The 22291-nt window shown below is 40.9% G+C and overlaps 1 protein-coding gene across 1 annotated transcript in view; it reads left to right on the top strand.

Moving 5' to 3' along the window:
• The window catches only part of SORCS1 (sortilin related VPS10 domain containing receptor 1), a 554727-nt gene that overhangs the window by 415997 nt on the left and 116439 nt on the right, over window positions 1-22291 (top strand). Inside the window, exons 7-9 of the mRNA XM_022568815.2 lie at window positions 2387-2505; window positions 5054-5143; window positions 12605-12784. Of these exons, the coding sequence (XP_022424523.2) occupies window positions 2387-2505; window positions 5054-5143; window positions 12605-12784 (389 nt within the window). The remainder of the gene's footprint in view (window positions 1-2386; window positions 2506-5053; window positions 5144-12604; window positions 12785-22291) is intronic.

Below are 22291 nucleotides of genomic sequence, written 5' to 3'. Positions count from 1 at the left end.
AGAATTTTAATAGCAAACTATGCATGTGCCACAGTCTATTTAGTTGTTCCTCAATTGTTGGCCTTTTTGTTTTCTCTTATTTTTTTAAATTATAAGCAACACTATGATGAATATCAGAGTAGATAAATCTTGGCATAGATCATTAATTATTTCTTCAAGTCGAATTCTCAGAAATGAACCCGAAAAGATGTTGATCCATAATGCCAAGCAAGACTCAGGAAGGTAATTTCCTTTGAATTATGCAGCTATGACCACACCAGAACTCAAGCCCAGGTCTCACAGATGCCAATCTCCATTTCTATGACCCTGAGTTGCCTTTGAAAAACAGAAGTCAACTAAAGCTGTAGAAGGGTCTGATGGAGTGTGAAATTGTCAGGTACAGATTTTGTGTGGCATGGGGAGAACTGTTCTGGGAAGGGATGAATCCCAGAAATTCTCTTCAGGGAGAAAGATCATGAGTTATGCCCTAAAATGAAACTATAAGAATGTCTAAGAAAGGAGATAGGGAAGGGAGAGTAAAAGGCTTTTCTTTTTTTTTTTTTTTCGGTACGCTGGCCTCTCACCGTTGCGGCCTCTCCCGTTGCGGAGCGCAGGCTCAGCGGCCATGGCTTACTGGCCCAGCCACTCCGCGGCATGCGGAATCCTCCCAGACCGGGCCACGAACCCGTGTCCCCTGCATCGGCAGGCGGACTCCCAACCACTGCGCCACCAGGGAAGCCTGAAAGGCTTTTCTTTAATTTCTCTTTGGAGGACTAGATGGGTTAAAATACTTGAGAGCTATCCCCATCACCACACATGGCAGCGGGATAAAGGAAGATTGTAGATAAAGCTCTCCTTCCCTCTCCTTAGAGCTTATCAGCAGCTACGTCAGCCATTGGTCAGTTGGAGCAAATATGCATGCCGCCCCCTAGCGGCACTCCTTGTAGAATACAGGTTTACCCAAGTTCTTCAGTAAAAGTAGTGCTAGAAATTTCCTTCAGGGAAGTCAATTAGTGAATCCTAATATCCAACTCAACATACGATTGCCTACCCCCCATTTCATGTAAATAATCATGCCCTGATTTCTTCATTTGGAAGAGTGGATTTCTTCATACATCTTTGATGTCCTAAAATTAAACTTACCCACTCATTAAGCACCAAAAAAAAAGGTAAAATAACTTCCTTTTTCATTCAAAAAGATATATTCCAGTAAAGTGGTATGTTCCAAGGAATATTTATTTATTACGTACTATGTGCCTGGAACAGTATTAGAATCTGGAGGTCTAGGAGGAAACAACAAAGACAAAAGAGGTCTCTGTCTTCATGGAGCTTATATTCTAACAGGGAGAGGGGCAGGAATAAATCATGAGCAAGGTGACTTTAGATTGTGATAAATTCCATGAAGGGAATTAACAGGATGGAGTGTTATCGAAAGTAATCATGGAAAACCCTCAGAAGTAACAGTAAGCTGAAATCTAGACTTTTGTTGGGGAACAACCTGGGGAGAAGCAGTTTAGGCAGAGAGAATACAAATGTAAAGCCTCTTTAGTGGTAGAAAGTTTGGCCAAATTCCTGAACATATTGCAGTTTAGATTAGAAGAGTCACAGGGAGAGAAGAGACTAGCACGAGGGGCAGTTGAAGCAGTGGTGGTAGAGGGTTTGAATTTATTCTAAGTGCAAGGAGGCAAAAGGACTTTTAAGTGACATCGGATTCATAGAGAGGGCAGAATAGTTGTGGTTGAAAAAGTGACAGCCTCCCTCATACAATATACTTCCGGCAACAGGGATCAAATCTATTGAGTTGTTATTACTGATATGTTTATCACCTGCTATAGTCTCAGGTGAGATGCAGGGTCTTAGTTTACTCACCTATAAAATGAGGGCAAAGTTTTTGATTTGGGAATCTCCTCTCAATTCTGTTTTATTTCCAATTAGTAATAGAAGAAAAACCTTCATCTTCACATAGCACCTTATTGTTTATAACGACAGCACTTCTAGCGTGAGGTGATTGATAATTGCACGTACGTGTGTGTTTCCCAGTTTATCAAAGGTCGAAGTGTGGAGGTGAAGCCTATAAATGAGAAAAAATAACTAAGAAGGCACAAGTATTATTGCCAGCTTTTGAAAATATTTTCATTGAGTTTGGAAGGAAAAAATTTAATTAACAGGAATTTAATATTCTAGGATGACGAGAGTTGGTGGAGGCACTGGGAAATAGTGATGGTGGTGTTGACAGCAAGTGAGTAAAATAATACTGATAATACTTCTAACGACAATAGTAACAGTAATGTAGTGAATAGAGAATGTGAGGTTTGTGGAAAGGCTTAAAGACAGCAAGAGAAGTAGAAGATGTCCACTCTGACTCTAACATGCTGTGTGTATATCACCCCACCCTCGTTTATTTCAGATTCACAATACCTGACCTGCGGAATGCAGAACTGCACAGAGGCCAGCAGAAACAAACCTTTCCCAGGCTACATTGACCCAGACTCTTTGATTGTCCAGGATGATTATGTGTTTGTTCAGGTATGAAAGATCCACTTCCATTGATTGTGTCAAAGACATTTCCCTTCCCTGCTTCTGTCCCTAATGCAGCCCCTTTGCCTGCTTACACTCCCTGAAAAGCAATAAAGAAAGAAAGAAAAAAGCATTATTATTATTATTTTTTAACATCTTTATTGGAGCATAATTGCCTTACAATGGTGTGTTAGTTTCTGCTGTATAACAAAGTGAATCAGCTATATGTGTACATATATCCCCATATCTCCCCCATCTTGCGTCTCTCTCCCTCCCACCCTCCCTATCCCACCTCTCTAGGTGGTCACAAAGCACCGAGCTGATCTCCCTGTGCTATGTGGCTGCTTCCCACTAGCTCTCAGTTTTACATTTGGTAGTGTATACATGTCCATGCCACTCTCTCACTTCGTCCCAGCTTACCCTTTCCCCCCCACCACCAAGGCATTATTTTTTTAACAAAAGGAACATTACCAATTTGAAGCTTCTATACTAACAGAATAGTAATTCCTTCCTTGGGGTGGTGTCTGGAGGACTTGTCAATGTGGGGTGCCTGGAGGTGGTGAGAGGCAGAGCCGATAGAGCACGGTCAGCCTCTGTTGTTTACAGGCACGACTGAGATCAGGGTCAAGAGAATTTAGATGAGATGCATTCAGACAGGTTTCTCACCTCCGCAAGAGTGGGAAACAGCTTGAGAAGCTGAGGGTTCAGGAGTGGTTAGAAGAGAGAAGGAGCAAGAATGCTTTGTTTCTTTTCACATTTAAGGACAAATTTAGCCTTGTTTGGACAAAACATTTAAAAATTCCTTTACTGCTTTCCATGTTAAAATTGACAAAGGTACAATAGCTAAATAGTTTATATATATATAAATAAATCTACAATTTCACTGTGATTGAGACATTCTAGATACTAGTATGTTTACTTGGACAAGAAATCATAATTTAGAATATTTAATCCCATGTATTGGGAAGTAAATGTTCAAATTCCTTACTGTCAGCCTATGTACTTTTAAAGTAGTTCACAGTTACACACACACACACACACACACACACATACACACTTCCTTTTCCTCTAGGAAAATGAATAATGAGCACTCTGATAACTTCAGCATCAAATTATCAAGTGACATTAAAATGGGAAATGGTTACCCATATTGGTTCTATGTATAAATCGTTTCTCTATCAGTGTTGCTTCCAGGGACCTTTCCTGTTTTCTAGTAACAGTTTAAAATCCACATATATGACTCACAAATGAAAATCAATTGTGCATTTAGAGTTTTATATATTTTCTACCCAGGCCACTATGAACATATAACCCGACACTAGGACCAAGAGGTGGTCTGGCCACGTCATGGTGAATATAACTTTCTAGTCACATTTTTACGTGTCTGGTGAAAATTCACCCAGAGCATTTGTTGACATTCTGAGTATGCAAACTCCAGATGACTTCAAAGTCCAGATGTTTATATGGGTTAAGAGTAGCAACAGGAATTCATAGAAACTGAGAGTAAAAAGGTGGTTTTCAGGGACTGGGGGCTAGGGATATGGGGAGATTCCGGTCAAAGGGGGTACATGTCCAGCTATATGATGTATAAGTAATAAACAGCATGGTGGCTATACTGTATTATATACTTGAAAGTTGTTATGAGAATAGATCTGAAATTTTATCACACACATAGACACAAAATCTTAATTAAGTAAAAGGATGGAGGTGTTAACTAACCTTATATGAGGTAATCATTTCACAATATATGCATATCAGATCATCATATTGTACACATTAAACTTGCATGTGCTGTATGTCAATAATATCTCAATAAAGGTGGGGAAAAAAGAGTGGCTCCAAAGGAGAAAGAGAGTGGCAGTGCACTGCTCACAGCCTGCGCCTCGTGGTGCTCAGCTGAGTTGGAGACCATAGCGCTTCTCACCCTCCCTCAGACTCACAGGGTTCTTTGGGCTGTACATTCTGGGCAGACCTGGGGGAGGTAGCTCACCATTTGTTCTCTTCTGGGAGGTTGAGGTCTAGAATGATTTTGAACCACGATCCTGGCTTGGATTTTCGTCTAACACATCAGCAGCACTGCTGTGTGTGGGACATGCTCACAGCCAGCAGTGTGACTGCACAGAACTGGAATTCAGTGCCGAGATGGGGGCTCCCGTTCTGCCCCTTGTGACCTGGACCATTCCCTTCTCATCTGGCACAGGGACCTGTTTGTGTGGTCAAAGTCTTGGGGCTAGATGGCTGGGCTGCTGAGGGACACAGATCCAATATACCCTAAGGCTTGTATTATTAAAAAAAAAAAATTGCTAAAAATGTATCCTGACTTCTGCACCACAGGGCAAATTGAAGAATTGTATTTTTGTGCAGTGGGTTCACTTTGGGCCTCTGAAATCACATACACTGTCTAAGTTGTTTTTGAACTGAATGCCAATTCTTTACACTGGCCCACAATACTCACTTACGCTGTTGTGTTGGCAGCTACCCCCTTCCATTCAGGGGCTGTCCTTCTGTGACCTGTACCGTAGTAGCTCTTCTTACACCCTTTATGTTTACGCTCCAGCTGACATCAGGAGGACGGCCACACTACTACGTTTCCTACCGAAGGAATCCGTTTGCCCAAATGAAGCTGCCCAAATATGCTTTGCCCAAGGTATGGCCTGAATCCGTTTCTCTATTTCAGTGTCTACTCTTCTTCCCAAGGACTCTTTCAGTCTCTCATAGTTATTTATTTCTTTTCATCCCCCATCTCTGTTTCTCAAGTTCACTTCTTTACTTTCCTTTTTGCCAACCTCCTTATCCTTCTTTCTCTCTCAGTGGTCCATCCCTCCCTCCCCCACCTCTCTCTTTCTCTCTCTAATTCTTTGGAATTCTTGCTGTAGGAGCATCTGAGTAAATTGATAACTGACGTGCTTTTGCTTTTCAAGTGGGATGTATTGATTTTCTAGCAGGACAGAAACTATGCTTTGGATACACAGTATATCAGTGCAACAGGTATGATACATATATATATATATATATATATATATATATATATATACCATTTTGTTGTTATAATCATGGAGAGGTGATGCAGCTATGTAGCATCCGACATTTGCTTTCTTTCCCAGTGGAACTTACGAGACTGGTTTTCTTTAGGGTTCGGAGACACAGCTAATTTTTTAGACTTTCCCAAAGACATACTCCTTTAAAAAGAGTGGCAGAAAAAAGTTAAAGACTCCCAATCGCTAACATCCCCAGAGTCTCTCCACAAACACTGAAGAACTGCGTTAATATGGAGCGCCACCTAGTGGAAGTGAAACTGACTTGGGAGCTCAAAGCTGTGGATTTGAGGTCTTGCTGCCACTGTGATGTATTTTAAGTAGCCAGAAATTGTTAATGTATTGTGCCTTTTTTTTTCTAGCAACAACCACTGACATGTGAGTGTTTTTATTTTTAAATTTTTTATTGAAGTATAGTTGATTTACAGTATTAGCTTCAGGTATACAACATAGTGAGTCAATATTTTTATAGATTACAAAATAGTGCTTATATTTTCCTGTGCTATGAAATATATCCTTGTTGCTTATTTATTTTATACATAATAGTTTATATCTCTTAGTTTATACCTCTATCTGTGCTATCTGTGCTATCTCTTAGTTTATACCTCTATCTGTGCTATGAAATATATCCTTGTTGCTTATTTATTTTATACATAATAGTTTATATCTCTTAGTTTATACCTCTATCTAGCTGCTCCACCCTTCCCTTTGCCCACAGGTAACCACTAGTTTGTTCTCTATGTCTGTGAGTCTGTTTTTTTAATATACATTCGTTTTACTTTTTAGATTCCACATATAAGCTATAACATAGAGGATTTGTCTTTCTCTTTCTGACTTATTTCACTAAGCATAATACTCCCTAGGTCCATCCATGTTGTCACAAAAGGCAAGATTTCATTCTTTTTTATGGCTAATATTCCATCACACACACACACACACACACACACACATCTTCTTTATCCATTCATCTGCTAATGGGCACTTTGGTTGCCTCCATATCTTGGCAATTGTAAATAATACTGCTATGAACATTCAGGTGCATTTATCTTTTTGAATTAGTGTTTTTGTTTTCTTTGGCTATATACCCAGCAGTGGAATTGCTGGATCATATAGTAGTTCTATGTTTAGTTTTTTGAGGAAATGCCATATTGTTTTCAACAGTGACTGCACCAATTTACATTCCCACCAACAGTGTAGGAGGGTTCTCTTTTCTGTATATCCTCCCGAACATTTGTTATTTGTAGACTTTTTGATGATGGCCATTCTGACAGGTGTGCCTTGATCAATAGAACAAGGGAGATGTGTGTGGCTGTAAGAAGGGGACTGTGTAGGTTTAAATATAGCTCAGCTTTGAAACCTTTGGTTGAACAAAGAACATAAATAACTTCTTTTTCAATTGTGTTTTCATGACTCTTTGTCTTGTATTTTTATCCGTGACTTTGTAGTTTGCTATCTTGGACCAACATCAGCTACCTGTCCAGGGAATCAGTGATAGATATAGCACAAGGGCACTGCAGATCTCCTCTCCTAGGAGAGACAGTGGCTTCTCCAGGCAGAATTCTCGTCCTTGGCCATCACTCTGCCCCTAACCCTAGCATAGTGAAAAGTGAGCTGTAAACCTCAGCCCATTAGAGATAATAACACACATTAAATTACACTATTAACTGCAAAGAACTATTTCCATATTAGTAGTTATTTTTTTCAGCTGCTAAGAGATTAATGACAGTGGTAATTGCCCAGAACTATATGCCTATGCCTGTGTATGTTTAAATGCTCCTTGCTCTTGATTTGGCTTAAAACATTTTCCAGAAAGACAAACACAGCATTGGATTTGTGCCTTAGATGAGAATTGGGTAAAGTCAGTATGTAAAAGAAAAATTGAGTGTTGTTAAAATTACCCTTGATAATCTTTTAGGGAGATCCATGAGGGAGATGATCATGTTACCTTGGTAAGTCCAACAGAGCTGGTGGTTGTTTTGCTTTGTTTTGTTTTTGTTGTTTTGTGTTTTTTTCACTTGAGCACTGAAATAAATTGCTGTCTTTGACCAATAAATGAAGTAGTTGGCTTGCAAGATTTTCACCTTTAAAAACAAGAACATACTCAATGCAGTGAGATGCTTCTGTTCAAGAGACATGTGGGAATTGGGACCACATCAGGAAACAGCAGTTTCAAGCCACTCATATCATGCTTACTCTTGGGAATATACTTTTTGAGTGGAATAAGTTTCAGCTAAACCAGATGCTTCTTGCTGCAGATTTGAGGCTAGAACTTGAATCTCCTGACTCCCAAACTGGCATTCCTTGTATTACACTTTTCTACTCTCTAAATAAATTAATAGATTCTGTTACTAAAAGGGAGCAGCACCCACCCCCCAAATTTTTATATACTGAGGAGCATCCAGAGAAAAAGCCCCATTGATCTGTACAGCCTCAGAATGGTATTTTAAAACAAAGAAACCACTTGGCCCCTTGGCTGGAGTGTTGGGAAACACATACTGTGCGTTGCTTGTTCATAGCCATCACGCCAATCACTGTTGACAGCTGCCCCCAGTGGCATCTTGCCAATCTGGAAGGAAGAGTTTTAGTCTGAGCCTGAATTGGCTGTCTGGCCCCTCCCACACTCTCCCAGATGAGCAGGTTCCATTAGTCAGCCTCATCTGAGGTCCAAGGGTAGAATGGGGTGATTAATTTAGCTTGTCCCCAGAAAAATCGGAACCACTACAGCGAATGAAGGTACTATTTGGTCCAAGTGGGTGTTTATTATTTAAGGCAATGAGATGCCTCATTACAATCCCATTACACCTTCAAAGAGAAGCCCCAGGTTGGGTGGAGTGATCCTTGGCAAAGATGCATTATTTCAGGACCCTCTATCAAAGCAGGGCTGCTGCAGCTGGAAAGGAACAAAGCGTCATGCCCACCAAAGGAACTGAGACAAACCTGCACTTACATGCTCAAATTTTTTTTAATCATCCCCTGCCATTGTATCAACCCTTGAAAGACTGAGGTTACCCTGAGCTGTATTAAAAAAAATTAATATAATGGTAAAGATGACCAGAGAGGGAGGTGGGGAGGTTTTAATATTGCTGTTACCATTAAGAGTGTGAGGCCCTCCAGACAGGGAGACCTAGTGACAGTTTTCCTCCCTTACCGTACTTGGAGCTCATTCTGAGCTACTCAAGTGAGATAAATGAGGCAACACATATGAAAGTGCTTTGAGCATTTTGGAGGACAGATACTCTATAAAAGTCAGGTAATATTAGTATTAGTATGGATCTAGTTGTCTGTGTTGGAGAAGATCGATGTGAACTGGGGTGTGGGTGATGAAAAGGCTGCTTGATTCACAGCGAGAGACCCTAATTCCAGACCTAGATCTGTCATTCCCCTGCTTTGAACCTTGGGCTGGTTTGTCAATTTCTCTTTTTTTTTTTTTTTACATTTTTAAAATACGGAGCTTAGATTGACAATAATATTTTCTCAAACTCATTACTCAATAAAATGCCCTTAGAGATGCTTCATGAAAATTTGGTTCTATGATCGTGAGTTTAAAAAAAGAAATAAACTCCATTCCATGCTCCTTGCCTAGAGACTAACAGAAGCTCGCTGATACGTTAAAGGCTCTAGGATGTCCTGTGAGCAAGAAAGCTGTATAGTTAGCATTAATCAAAACGTTTTACAAAAGGATCCATTCAAAAAAAAATCTATTAAAATCGAACAATAGTGGTGTCCTATGGAACAGATGTTGGGAAGTGCTCTAGAACATCTCAGAGTTCACTTCTTGGTCTAAAATTTTGTATCTCAGTATAAGCTTTCAACATAAAGTGCCATTTTGGGTGAACTAACATATTTTCCTGATATAGGCGCGTGTAGGCAAGAAGAGAAAGGAAAGATGGCATTTAAATATGTCAGACGTTTCAGTTACAATATTTAAGACCAACATAGTTTTATTTTTTATTTTTACATCTTTATTGGAGTATAATTGCTTTACAATGGTGTGTTAGTTTCTGCTTTATAACAAAGTGAATCAGTTATACATATACATATGTTCCTATATCTCTTCCCTCTTGAGTCTCCCTCCCTCCCACCCTCCCTATCCCACCCCTCCAGGCGGTCACAAAGCACCCAGCTGATCTCCCTGTGCTATGCGGCTGCTTCCCACTAGCTATCTACCTTACGTTTGGTAGTGTATATATGTCCATGCCTCTCTCTCACTTTGTCACAGCTTACCCTTCCCCCTTCCCATATCCTCAAGGTTTTTAAACAGTCTCTTCAGTGTAATTAGATTATATATATAGAGAGATCTGCCCTTGGCCCTTATCTAGCCATTTAATCTGTTTTTGCTCTGTTACTAGTTCTCTAAGTGACTTTAAGTACTTGATGCATCTGTGTTTTGCATTCCACACTGACCAAGGAAAAGTTTGAGTGGGCTGCGGTAGTATGGATGATTTACTCTGGCCCCTAGGATTATTTAATGGGCCCAAAGGCACAGTTATGCAGGGACCAGGTTACTGCTGAAATATTTAAACCTGAATTCAGGGATGAAGCTACATCCTGCTAACAAGGAAGGAAACATGAATTGGGAGTAGTTGTTTAAGGGTTCTAAATGGTAGGGTAAGGACTTTGATCTTTGTCCTATAGGAAATGGGGAGCCATAGAAGGTTTGGCCCTCAGTGGATGAATGGCCTTTGGACTAGTTTCCACAGTTAATTCCCTCGATTAGAAAGAAACAAAACATTTGGATGAAGCACTTTTTGTTAAGTGTATTAGTTAGCACCCTAATATTTGCAATGAACAGAAAGGCCAAATCGACCTTGCTTAATCAACAAAGGGGATTTAGGGTTTGCTTAACAGAAAATAGCTAGCATGTATGGAGCAGATGGTTAAATGCTTAACACTTACTAACTGATTTAATCCTCACAACTCCATGAAGGGCATACTATTATCTCTGGTTTGCAGGTGGAAATCCTGAGGCACAAAGTTCCGTTCGCACAGCTGAATGACAGAGCCGGGATTTGAACTCAAGTAGTTTTACTTCAAAGACCATTCTTTTCATCATCTTGCTCTACTGTCCTCTCTAACTAAACAAGTTTACGGGTGGGCAGGCTCCTTAGATATCCACATTCAGAGACTCAAAGACTATCATAGAATTTGGACCATCTCTCTCCACCTTTTGAGCCTATTTTTCCAAGATTGGCTTATCCTCTGCCTCCAAGATATGTCTCCATCAGATCTAGACTTTATTTTTATTCCAACTGCTTACAAACTAACAGTAAAAAATAACTTTTTTCTGTCTCTCTAATAATTCCACAGTCATTCTCGCATCATGTCTTACTGAGTTTGCCATCACTGATCCAATCACTGTCATCAGGAAAATGGAATTTTCTTAATGCTAGGCCTACAAGATCACTTCTGGGGCCGAGGGTGGGAGGAAGTAGCAAAGACTGAGCACAGGGAGGAAATTTGTCTGAGAAGCACGAGGATGTTTTTTCAAAGAACATCAAGCTACAGTTGCCAGAAGAAATGTACATAGGCGTTGGGCTGATATAAGATATGGCCAACTTTTATACCAAACCTTAGTTTGCATTATCAACCAAATTGAATTCATGGGCAGGATTCATTTTTGGCCTCCCCACTTTTTCTATAAAAACGTTATCAAACTCTAGAGTATGGCAGTAAGGCCTGAGAAGGTGTCAGGAATACAAAACCCTTTGGATAAGGACTTCTTCCTTCCGGAATCTTGTAAGTTCACTATGGTCAGTTTTCAAGAGGAATGAGAGACTTGTTCCTCTAAGTCTAAAGCAGAGTTGAAGCTGAATTGCTGATTGATTGATTGATTGAGAGAACGTGGGCATATATTACAATGGGAAATTTTAAAGTTAGGTAGAATTTTCCGGCCCTGGAGTTGTTGCCAAGGAAGATTGACAGACCTCCTGAATCTTTTCAAGGAGAGTGGATGATGCCTCTGGGAGGATCAGAGCCCTGAGCTACACAAAGGCCAAGAATCTTTCGAGGTTGTTCTTTTACCTTTAGCCTTATACATAATTCTGTTTTTGTTTTGCTTTTTGGTTTTTGAATGTGGTACCAATGTGTACCACCTTGGGCGAAGGGGGGAAGGCTGCCGAGAGCAATGAGCGGGATCTCCTGAAGGAGACAGCAGGCCTTGGTCTGAGACATCAAGCCTTAGTCTGTGTCAGCCTCTCCCTGAACACCCACTCCTCTGGAGTTCTGAATGGGGAGAGAAAGGATTTGGAATCCCCACCCCAGGGACATCTGCTCACTGCCTCCACATTATGTCTGCCTTGTTTCTATCTTCCAGGACAACCGGAGTGTGAAAACGTCATCATTTATGCAGACTGTTTTTCCCTGTTTTATTTAAGGTTTCCTGGGGAACTTCTCAGGGTACAGGTTTTGATAAGCTAAGTCCTTGGACACTCAGTAACCTGAAGATTAGTGCTCTGGGGGTCTCAGGTGAACATTTTTCCTCCAGAACCTCTAGGGGCTGCTGAGCCTTAGGGAAGTGCTTCTTAAACATTAATGTGTATATTAATCATCCACGGATCTTATTAAAATACAGATTTCTATTCGATAGGTGAGGCCTGAGGTTCTAACAAACTTCCAGGTGATGCCCATGCTGCAGGTCCCTGGACCACAGTGAGAGATGCAAAGCTTGTCTGTTTTCTCTCTGCCCCTGTATTTGCCCCATATGTGCCTTTTGAACATGTACTGTGTTTGTGCTTGGCAAATTTATCAGGATGCCTGATTCTCCAAACTCATACACATTTAAGAAATTATCCTTCAAATTATCTAATGAGGTAATTAAATTGTAACTGAGCTACCAAGCATCTCCCTGTCCTATTTTCTGATGACCTTACTGCCTAACCTCATAAATGACAAAGGAAATATGTGACCAACACTTAACTATTATGTCACAAATATGCTATAGGAAAATCTCTGTCCTCCCACACAGTACCTATGAGCCTATTCTGGTATTCTTCATCAGATTCCACTCTGTGGACGCGTGCCAGGTGCATTTATAAAACTCTTCTTCCTGTTTCCTTCCCTGCGTCTTTCCTCAGGACATGCATGTCATCAGCACTGATGAGAACCAAGTGTTCGCAGCGGTCCAAGAATGGAACCAAAACGACACATACAACCTCTACATCTCAGACACCCGTGGTGTCTACTTCACTCTGGCCTTGGAGAATGTCCAGAGCAGCAGAGGCCCTGAGGGCAACGTCATGATCGACCTCTATGAGGTATGTCACGAGGCACGTGTGGTCCTGAGCCACTGCAGCGCTGGGACTGGCAGTTAAAGTCCCCAAGTTGGCCGTTTCCTCGATCATTTTAATAACTAGTTCCTTATGTGGCCTCATTCCATGTGGGAGAGGGAGGCGGGGTTGCAGAACATTTTCATTGGTTAATTTGCAATCCACGAAACAGCTCTGGGAGGGATTCTTTTTTTCTTTTAATTTTTAAAAAAGTTTTTATTTTTTAACATCTTTATTGGAGTATAATTGCTTTACAATGGTGTGTTAGTTTCTGCTTTATAACAAAGTGAATCAGTTATACATATACATATGTTCCTATATCTCTTCCCTCTTGCGTCTCCCTCCCTCCCACCCTCCCTATCCCACCCCTCTAGGTGGTCACAAGACACTGAGCTGAGCTGATCTCCCTGTGCTATGCGGCTGCTTCCCACCAGCTAGCGGTTTTACCTTTGGTAGTGTATATACGTCCATGCCACTCTCTCACTTTGTCCCAGCTTACCCTTCCCCGTCCCCATAAAACAAATACCGTATGCTAACACATATATATGCAATCTAAGAAAAAAAAAAAAGGTCATGAAGAACCTAGGGGTAAGATGGGAATAAAGACACAGACCTACTAGAGAATGGGAGGGATTCTTTGTTGACCAAGTCCATAGGCCATGAAGCCCCAGAGGGCTTGGAAAGTGTCTAGGGAAGCAGTCAAACAATTAAAGGGTTTGAATAAGAGTGAGCCTAGTGTGAAATTTGAAAATACTCTTGAGGGGCCAATAGGGAGCAAAGAGGCGATGGCAGTGCTCCCTTACATCTCTCTGAAGAAAGAACTAAGAGGATGTCTTTGCATTGCGTCAGAAGACACTCCCTTGTCAAATTCTTTTCCCATTTAGGTCATTACAGAATACTGAGAGAGTTCCCTGTTCTATACAGTAGGTCCTCGTTGGTTATCCATTTTAAAGATAGCAGTTTGCACATGTCAATCCCAAACTCCCAATCTATCCCTCTTATATGTATAACTGAATCACTTTGCTGTACACCTGAAATTAACATAACATTGTTAATCAACTATACTCCAATATAAAATAAAATTTAAAAAAATGATTACAGCCAAATATTGAAAAAAAAAAAAGACACTCCCTTGTACTTGACGACCTTTCTGACTGCATAACCTCTATTAGCTAATTGCCATCCTCTCAGAGGGCCGATGCGTGAGATAAGATCAATACGTCTTTCTTTTCCTAAAGAGGGGTGAAGAGGAGAAACAAAAAGCAGAGCTTACCAGATTTCCCTAAGGGAACTCTGACCCTTTGTTTCTCAGAATGACCAGCTTCAAAATAAAATCATATGTTGGATCAGTTAGCTTTTATGACAAACACCAACACTTTAATGGCCATTTAAAGCACAGTCAGGTGAAAAGAAAGCTGCTATTTGGGGATGGATTTTAGCCATTTGTCGGTCTTGTGCTATGAAGGATTTATAATAGGATATAATGAGCCGTTATGAAACATTCAGAATTTGGAAAGTGCAATCATACACTTATATTCTATCTGAAAAAGAATTATAAAACTTACTCAAATACGTTCAGTCATAATGATGTCATCATTTGGTGAAGGATAAGTTCAGAGAGTAGAGGTTGTTTGTGTAATGAGAAGTAAGGGAATCATATCCAGTATGTCAAAGAAAGAAACCAATTTCACTTAAGAAATTTAAACCTATTACTGGAATTCCTTTTAATGCTATCTATATACCTTCATCTTTAGGAGTTCTTGGGAATTTTCTTCTAGTATCTAAACTTCTCTGTGTGTATAAAGACATGTTAACAAACTGTATGCCCATTTCGGAGCTCAAGTATTTGTGATGGAAATTATGGTAGACTAGCAGAGGACGTACTTTTTGTGTATATATTTAGAAAAATACCCTGCAAATTTTTTATACATTCACAAGTTTCTTCCACTTCATTTCCTGCCCATGTTCCAGATAAATATAGCATCATATATCTCAGCCTCAAACTGAACATGTATTCTGGAAAACATTTACATATTCTGGTGATTTACCTTCAAATTCATGTAGGGTAAAATTCTGATTTAGGGTGTAAATTTTAGAGTCAGGCTGGCTGGGTTTAAATCCTGGCCATGCCACGTGTATATATTCTTGAGATAAATCCAACAACTTCTGAGCCTCAGTTTTCTTGTTTAAGACAAGGGAATAAACATGGTACCTCCTTGATAGGATTTCTCTGAAGATGAAATAAGCTAATCTTCTTAAAGTACCATGAGCAGTGCCTGAAATACAATACTCAACAAATTATAGATAGTATCATTGATATTATGTTCCAGTGAGTTTAAGCCCCAGAACAACGTTCTGGTCTTAAAATCTACCCACATCGTTTAAATGTCCAAAGTATTTCCACCATTTTGGGTCTCTGCTTCTTTCCATATTGTAATTAGCAGGGCCATATGACATCCTTTATCACCAAAGCTGTCTTCTTATAAACAAATGTAAATTGCAGCATTTCTTTCCTCTTTTGTAAATGTGTTACAAACATTTAAACTTGGCGCGTGTTGTTTTGAAATACCGTATGTTTTCTTGCCTTGATCCAGCATTTACAGTGGAAATCTCTTGCTCTGAGAGTACGAAGTCTGATCAGCTGTCCCACCGTAATCACCCAGTTTGCTTCCCTGGTCTCGGCTCTGTACCTGCTCTCCTGAAAACATTTGATTTTCAGGTTGCATTTTTCCTTCCCGATTATCTTCTCCCCTCTTTTCAAGTCAGTGTGGAATAATTTCTCTGGATGATTTTTTTTTTCTGCCAAAATAGAGACCATTTAAATTAGTCCCTTGCTTATGGAAAAGATGACAAATTTGAACAAGAACGACTTTGTCATTTCCTGTTATTTGCAACTGTTTTCATGAATGGTTTTCTGAAATCAAAAATAGCTAACAGGTAGGGAGTGAGAAGAGGAAATAGAATGACCTCTGGACACGACAAACCATTTTTTGGTAATCTTTATGTTTTCCCTTTGTGTGTCTCTTGAGGTTGACTGTCTGTTGGGAAACTGCTGGCTCTTATTATCATCACTTTGAACAGCGGTGTAACTACGTTATATAAAGGTGTCCTGCATCCTGGGGCCGGGGAAGAAGAGTCTTTGTTTTATTAGCCTGGCAGTTCACAGCAACTTGAATTGAAATTGATGTGATCAGAATGGCAGTGCCATATCTGCTGATGACCTAGGTAGAAAGAATATTGGCTGACACAGAACCTGGCACAAATGTTCCTTAAATCTGATTGTTCTGCCTAGCAGGAAGCTGAAAGCCATCCAGCCTGAATTTCCCAGTAGAATTGCAATGAATGATGAGTGGTTAGAGATAAGTGAAAAGTAAGAAAATCTGTAGATGAATTAATAAGGAGGAGAGATGAGCAATACGCAAGGTGAGGGTGACAGAGTATACATAGAGTTCACATCTGCTCACATATGGGGGTGACTGAGAAGGACGGCATGCATCCTTTGCTTCTACATGCCAACTGCCTGCTGTTCTTATGTGCTCTTTATACTGTCTTAGCAGAGGTGAACCGTGTAATGTATGACTGTATGAGTCTGTGTATCGAGCATGTGTATTGTTGGGGAGTCTTTGTGGGAAATGCAGAGGGAGACACAGTTCTCATTAAAATCAGTCATCTTATTCACTCACTCCCTGCAACCTTGCGACAGGTGTGGTTCTCTCTACGTTAGAACTGGATGTGTCTATGTGATGAGGTAGGGAAGCGTTGGGGACAAAGTGTTGGAGGCCCATCTTACATGATTTAGTTATTGAAATACCAGAATTTCCCCTCAGTGTGAGTTGACCATTGGCCATGGACCCCATTCAAAAGAGTCGAGACACGTGAGCCAGGGAAGTAGGCTGCAGAGAAAAAAAATGCTAGAGAGTGATTTTTGTTGCTGCAAGATCATGCTAAGTAGATGATGTTTGCCAGGCACTTTATAAAGAACCTTTCATAATTATCTCATTCAGTCTGTATGTTCACTTTATGACACAGGGTCTATAATCACGCCCATTTATAGGAAAATGGAGTCAGAGAGAATGCGATCATTTTTATAAGATTACAGAGCTAGTAAGTGGCAGAATTAGGATCTGAACCCTAATATGCAAACTCTTAGCTAGAAACCATTATGTGTGTCCAGAAAGATCAGTATTTAGGCTTGTATTTGATTGTGGCCGAGTAATAACCCTAAGATAGAAGCACACTAAAGAGCGGGATAAATAGTATTGGACCTGACCTAGCTATAGAGGAAACCAGACCGGAAGAAGAAACTGGTCTGAGGAAAAGCCAGCATGAACGGGGTCAGCAGATAATTGCTGTGGACTCTTCGCCATCTTCTGAACCAAGCCCTGAGCCTGCGGTTATAGGTGAATGCAGGCTGTGTTATCCTGTGGCTCCCAATTTTGTCTGGAGGGTATATTTGTGCAAGAGAATCCTAGAAATGAGTGTCCCAAAATTCTGTCATTCCTGAATAGCATAAATTCTCCAGTGGCACCATGTGGGATGGGTCACAGAAGACAGCGTGCCTGATGGTGGCCGGAGCAAAAGAGATGTGCTGAGAGTGTCTGAGATGTGTGATTCCTAGTGCATTCCTCTGGTGTGGGTGATGAGAGTAGGTCTGACAGCTTTGGACAATAGCCTCCCTCCTCTTGGAAGGAGGTATCAATTAATGATGATGGAGAGCCCTTTGGCTTAATGGACAATGACAGTTCACCCCAGCCAAGCGAAAGGGTTGTGTCGGGAATGAAGTCACCTGGCTGACAAATTCAGAATGCACAGAATGTATGAGTGAGGCACAGTGAGCTGCATGAAAGACGCAACCAATGACTGATGCATGTTCTGTTACACACATAATGTCTTCTGTACACTATGAATACCTTCTCTTTAAAAGAGAAAGCTCCATAGTTCTGATGATGTAGCTTACACCTTGATTCTTGGGAAGAGACTACCTCTTACAATCCAGCATAAGAGGTAGGGAGGAAAAATGCTCTCCCACCCAGGACATAGTTATTACAGGACATAGAATATACCATCTAATTATTCAAGGCTACTCTTTCCCTGGGTAGGTGATGCTGCCTGACCAAGGCCACAGGGAAGGAAAGAACACTTAGACATTTTTGGCAATGGGTTCCCTGATGTCAGAGGCACCCCTGACCCCTGATGAGTATGTATCTCTCCTGGCTGGGATCCTCTCTTTAGAACAGAAAAATATCCTATCTCCAAAGCCCAAATAAATCATCGTGATGAATATGTTCTCTTTCTTGCCATTGTTGTTGATTCATATTTTTATTCTCTTCAAATTTTGACACTTCAGATTTGTAATTAAAGTCTGAGACAGAGAGGGTGGGAGGAATCAGCTCCCAATCAGCATCGGAGGCAGAAAGAAGCAAAAACTCCTGTGTAAGATCTTCCCAACTTAACCTCTGTGCAGAACATATGGAAGATCAGGACTGGAGAGTACCCTCTAGAGGTGAATATTAAAAAACAAAGAAGATATCTGGGGTTCATTCTTTAAATCACCAAAGAAATCCAAGTCTCAGCACCTAGCACATTCTGACTCTTAAAAAAAAAACCCTGCTGCATGACTGTAAAGTTACTTAGACATTCTAGGTGCTATATTTCCAGTGCTTAGAATGCATGATAAGTGATGGGCATTCAAAAAATATTAATTGAACAACTATTGAGTACATGTACTAAAGAATGAATGAAAGGCAACTTCCTATAATGTCCATATATGATATTTCTCTCAGGAAGCTCTAGGATGAGAAAGAAGTTTGAAGAACTAGTACCGCCAAAGGGTTAAGTGCTTGGGCTCTGAGATAGACAGACTGGTGTGGAGTCCATTGCTAAGGTTCTCCAGGGAATGACCTTAGGCAAGGGACTGACGCCATCCAGACTTTGGTTCTTGCATGTGTGAAATGAGGATGTATCGAGTCTACCACTTAGATTGATGTGCTTAGGCTTGCAAAGCCTTTCATGTAGTGTCTGACATTTCTTAAATACTCAAGAAGTTTGGGGCACTATTAATGTTGTTCGGTCTTCTAATGCAGAATTCTACCTATTTCATTAAAAACGAAGAAAAAGGACTTCTTGTACAAAGTGACTTTTCAGTTACTAATTTTAATGAGGGAATATGGTGGATTGAATGATAAATCAAAAGTTATACTCAAGTGGGAGACAGTGATGTGAGAGATGACAAGAGAATCTATGAAGAATTAACATGTGGTAAGGAGTGTTAGGAGTGCAAGAGACGTTTCCAGGAAGACTGATGCCCTTGAGAAGCTTACCTGGTTGTTGAGAGCAAAGATGTAGGTACCATCTATACAAATTGGAGGACAGAGAAGAAGAGCTGGGGACAGTCAGGATGAAAAAGAGGTCCTGGTTTCTGGAGGAAGGCTTACTGAGCTGGGCCTTGAAGGATAGACAGGGAGAGGCATGTTGGGATGCTGTCTAAGAGAGTAGGAAGCGATCAAAGAAAGTAAGAGGAGAGAAGGGAAGGTAGCATTTTGAGGCTATCACCCCGGGGAATGGTCAGTGTGCTGTTGTACTTTGTGTTGGCTTGAGGTTTGGGCTGTAACACTTCATATTTAAAAATCTAATCAGAATGTTGTTTTGGCTTATATGATATTAGAGAAGAAGAAATAATTACTAATACCTTTGAAACCTCTGGTATCAAACTCCCCCGTATGAGACGCAGAGAAAGAAAAGTGGCTTCTTAACACACTCGGCATCTTGGTGCAGAATTCAGAAAGGTAGAAAAGCTAATAACAGCTCTCTCCCTGAAGGGAGACAAACTTCCAACAGTGAGATGTGCCATCCTCATAGGAATATGTCCCTTAGAACTCTGTGTCTATGTGAAGGCATGTCTTCCAGTAGGAATAGTAGTTTTCCTCCCACCCCCTGCCCCATCCCACTACGGTTCCGCCCCAGTCTACATGCTGTGGATGCAGAGGGAGGTTGTCTGGCAACAGAAACATGTCCCTCATCCTCAGCAGAAGCCCAGACCTTACACACACACACACACACACACACACACACACACACACACGCACACACAAGTACCCATGCACACACATTCCACATTTTGGGCACTAATACTGCTCCCTTGGTATGCAAAGTTCTACAGTAAGAGGGTAGAGGTTCTAGAGACATATGATGAGACCTCACAATAGGCAAGCACCGAGACACGTAGACAGATAGACTTCTCAGGCTCAGGGAAAAGGAACCTTGAATGGCACAAAGCCCTAAGAGCAAGCAGGGGTGACCATCTTTGCAGACCAGGCCAAAGAAGCCAAAACAAATAAGTAATAGATAGATAGATAGATAGATAGATAGATAGATAGACACCTCAAGTGGGATTTTCACAGGTTAAGTGCCTTGGCAACAAGAGGAAAATAAGAAGACACTCTCTAGCTCTGTACCCTATTGTGACACATTCCCTCAGCTTTGCCAAGTTTCTATTCCTCAAGATAAACCTGAAGCCCAGGCTGCCAGAGATGAACTTCAGAGCACAGGCTGTCTGCTCAAGTGGCATTTGATAATGCCATGCAGTCGGGGGCCAATAAATTCACCGCTTCTGCAGATCAAATGCACCAGCTTCCTTTTTTAAAAAAAAAATAAATTTATTTATTTATTTTTGGTTGAGTTGGGTCTTCATTGCTGCGTGTGGGCTTTCTCTAGTTGTGGCGAGCGGAGGCTACTCTTCGTTGCAGTGCACAGTTTTCTCACTGCGGTGGCTTCTCTTGTTGTGGAGCACAGACTGTAGGCACACAGGCTTCAGTAGTTGTGGCACGCGGGCTTCACTAGTTGTGGCATGAGGGCTCAGTAGTTGTGGCCCGTGGGCTCTAGAGCGCAGGCTCAGTAGTTGTGGCACATGGGCTTAGTTGCTTCGCAGCTTGTGGGATCTTCCCGGACCAGGGATCGAACCCGTGTTCCCTGCATTGGCAGGTGGATTCTTAACCACTGTGCCACCAGGGAAGTCCCAAATGCACCAGCTCCTAAACACGCACAGCCCTGCTCTGACACCCGTGCCAAAAGAGAGACAGGGCAGGGAGGGAAATGGGGAAGGGAACTACTGGGATGGGTAATATTTTTATCCATTCTGTACGTCTTGTAAACTTCTAGAGTGTTGCATGGTTATGACAGTGTCATTTCTCTTGTTTGGGACTGCTGTGGAGGGAAGACAGGTATGACTGCAGGAAAATTCTGATTTGTGAAATTGAATCTTTAAAGAATTGGCAGTTTAGTCATTTAAATATGTAACAGCCTCTCGAACATATGCGAAACCAGCATGAGCTTCCCTGGTGCGTAGTCCTTATGGAGCCGAAATAGTGAATAACTATCAATAAATATTATTTGTAATTAACATATCGTTATTGGGAGGTAGAGTACTTCTGGAAATTTACATCTTCCACATTCATGGGGGATCCACAATGCATAAGAAAGTGTTCTGGCTACTGTTACTGGCCCCAAATGAGGCTTGTTTTCCTAAGTAGTTCACAGTATTCTGCCCAGAAACTCGTTTATACCATTTATTTGCTTAACAGATTTGTTGTTCCAAAGGAGTACAAAGTTGGTTCAACTCTAAATGATCCCAGATGCCAAAACAGCAGGTACAAACTAATGAGGTTTGTGTCAAAAGCAAAGGCAAAATGTGCATGTTCTATTGATCGAAGCCCAGCCTCTTTGAATTGACAGAGCTGTATTTGTTGAAAGAATGTTGGAAGTCCAACAGATCTGGGTGTGAACCCCAACTCTCTGTTATCTTAAGCAATTAAATTTTCCTTATGCCTTGGGTTCCTCGTCTATAGAATCGGGATAATAGCTGTTATGCAGGTTTATAGTGAATATTGGAGGTTTTACATATAAAGTACTAGGTATAGTGGTTCATATGTGACAAGGACTGATACCAGGGTTTCATCCTTCTGCTTAAAAATTTTCATATTATAATATAAAGGGGCTGAGTTAAGTTAAATGGGTTCAAATATGCTTGCTAGCTTATTCACTTACTCCGTCTGTGCTCCAGAAAGACACTTAATCTAAGTGTCCGTTCCCTCATCCTCAAATGAGGCTGATGGTAACTATATCTCCTGGCTTTTGTGAGCATTAAATAGGATAACCTTTGCATAGTGTTGAAATGCACTTGTCAACATATTTCAGACCCTTTTTTCACTGCCCTCAAGTTTTCCTGGGTTGTCATAATTTCAAGCAGAGTCAAATACATATAAATATGTTTCTTAAGTTCTAAAACGCATGAAAAACACGACACAATTAATGATTTGCTACTGCACAGTTTGGCAACTTCTCAATTGTTACCTCTTTCCTAAGGTATAAACAAGAGAGAAGGCAATCATATTTTCAGAGCCAAATAATTAATAAGGACTGTTTATAGTAGGAACAATAGTGTTATAGAAGTGGAGGAGGGATTATTTGACAGTTTAGGGAAACCACTGCTTCTTTAAG

Source organism: Delphinapterus leucas, chromosome 16, assembly GCF_059928025.1.
Source record: "Delphinapterus leucas isolate spDelLeu-1000000601 "Yukka" chromosome 16, BTC_Dleu_Yukka2, whole genome shotgun sequence".
In the NCBI taxonomy this organism is placed as follows: Eukaryota; Metazoa; Chordata; class Mammalia; order Artiodactyla; family Monodontidae; genus Delphinapterus; species Delphinapterus leucas.
Note: the sequence above shows the minus strand (reverse complement) of the source record. Positions and strands in the feature narration are given on the sequence as shown.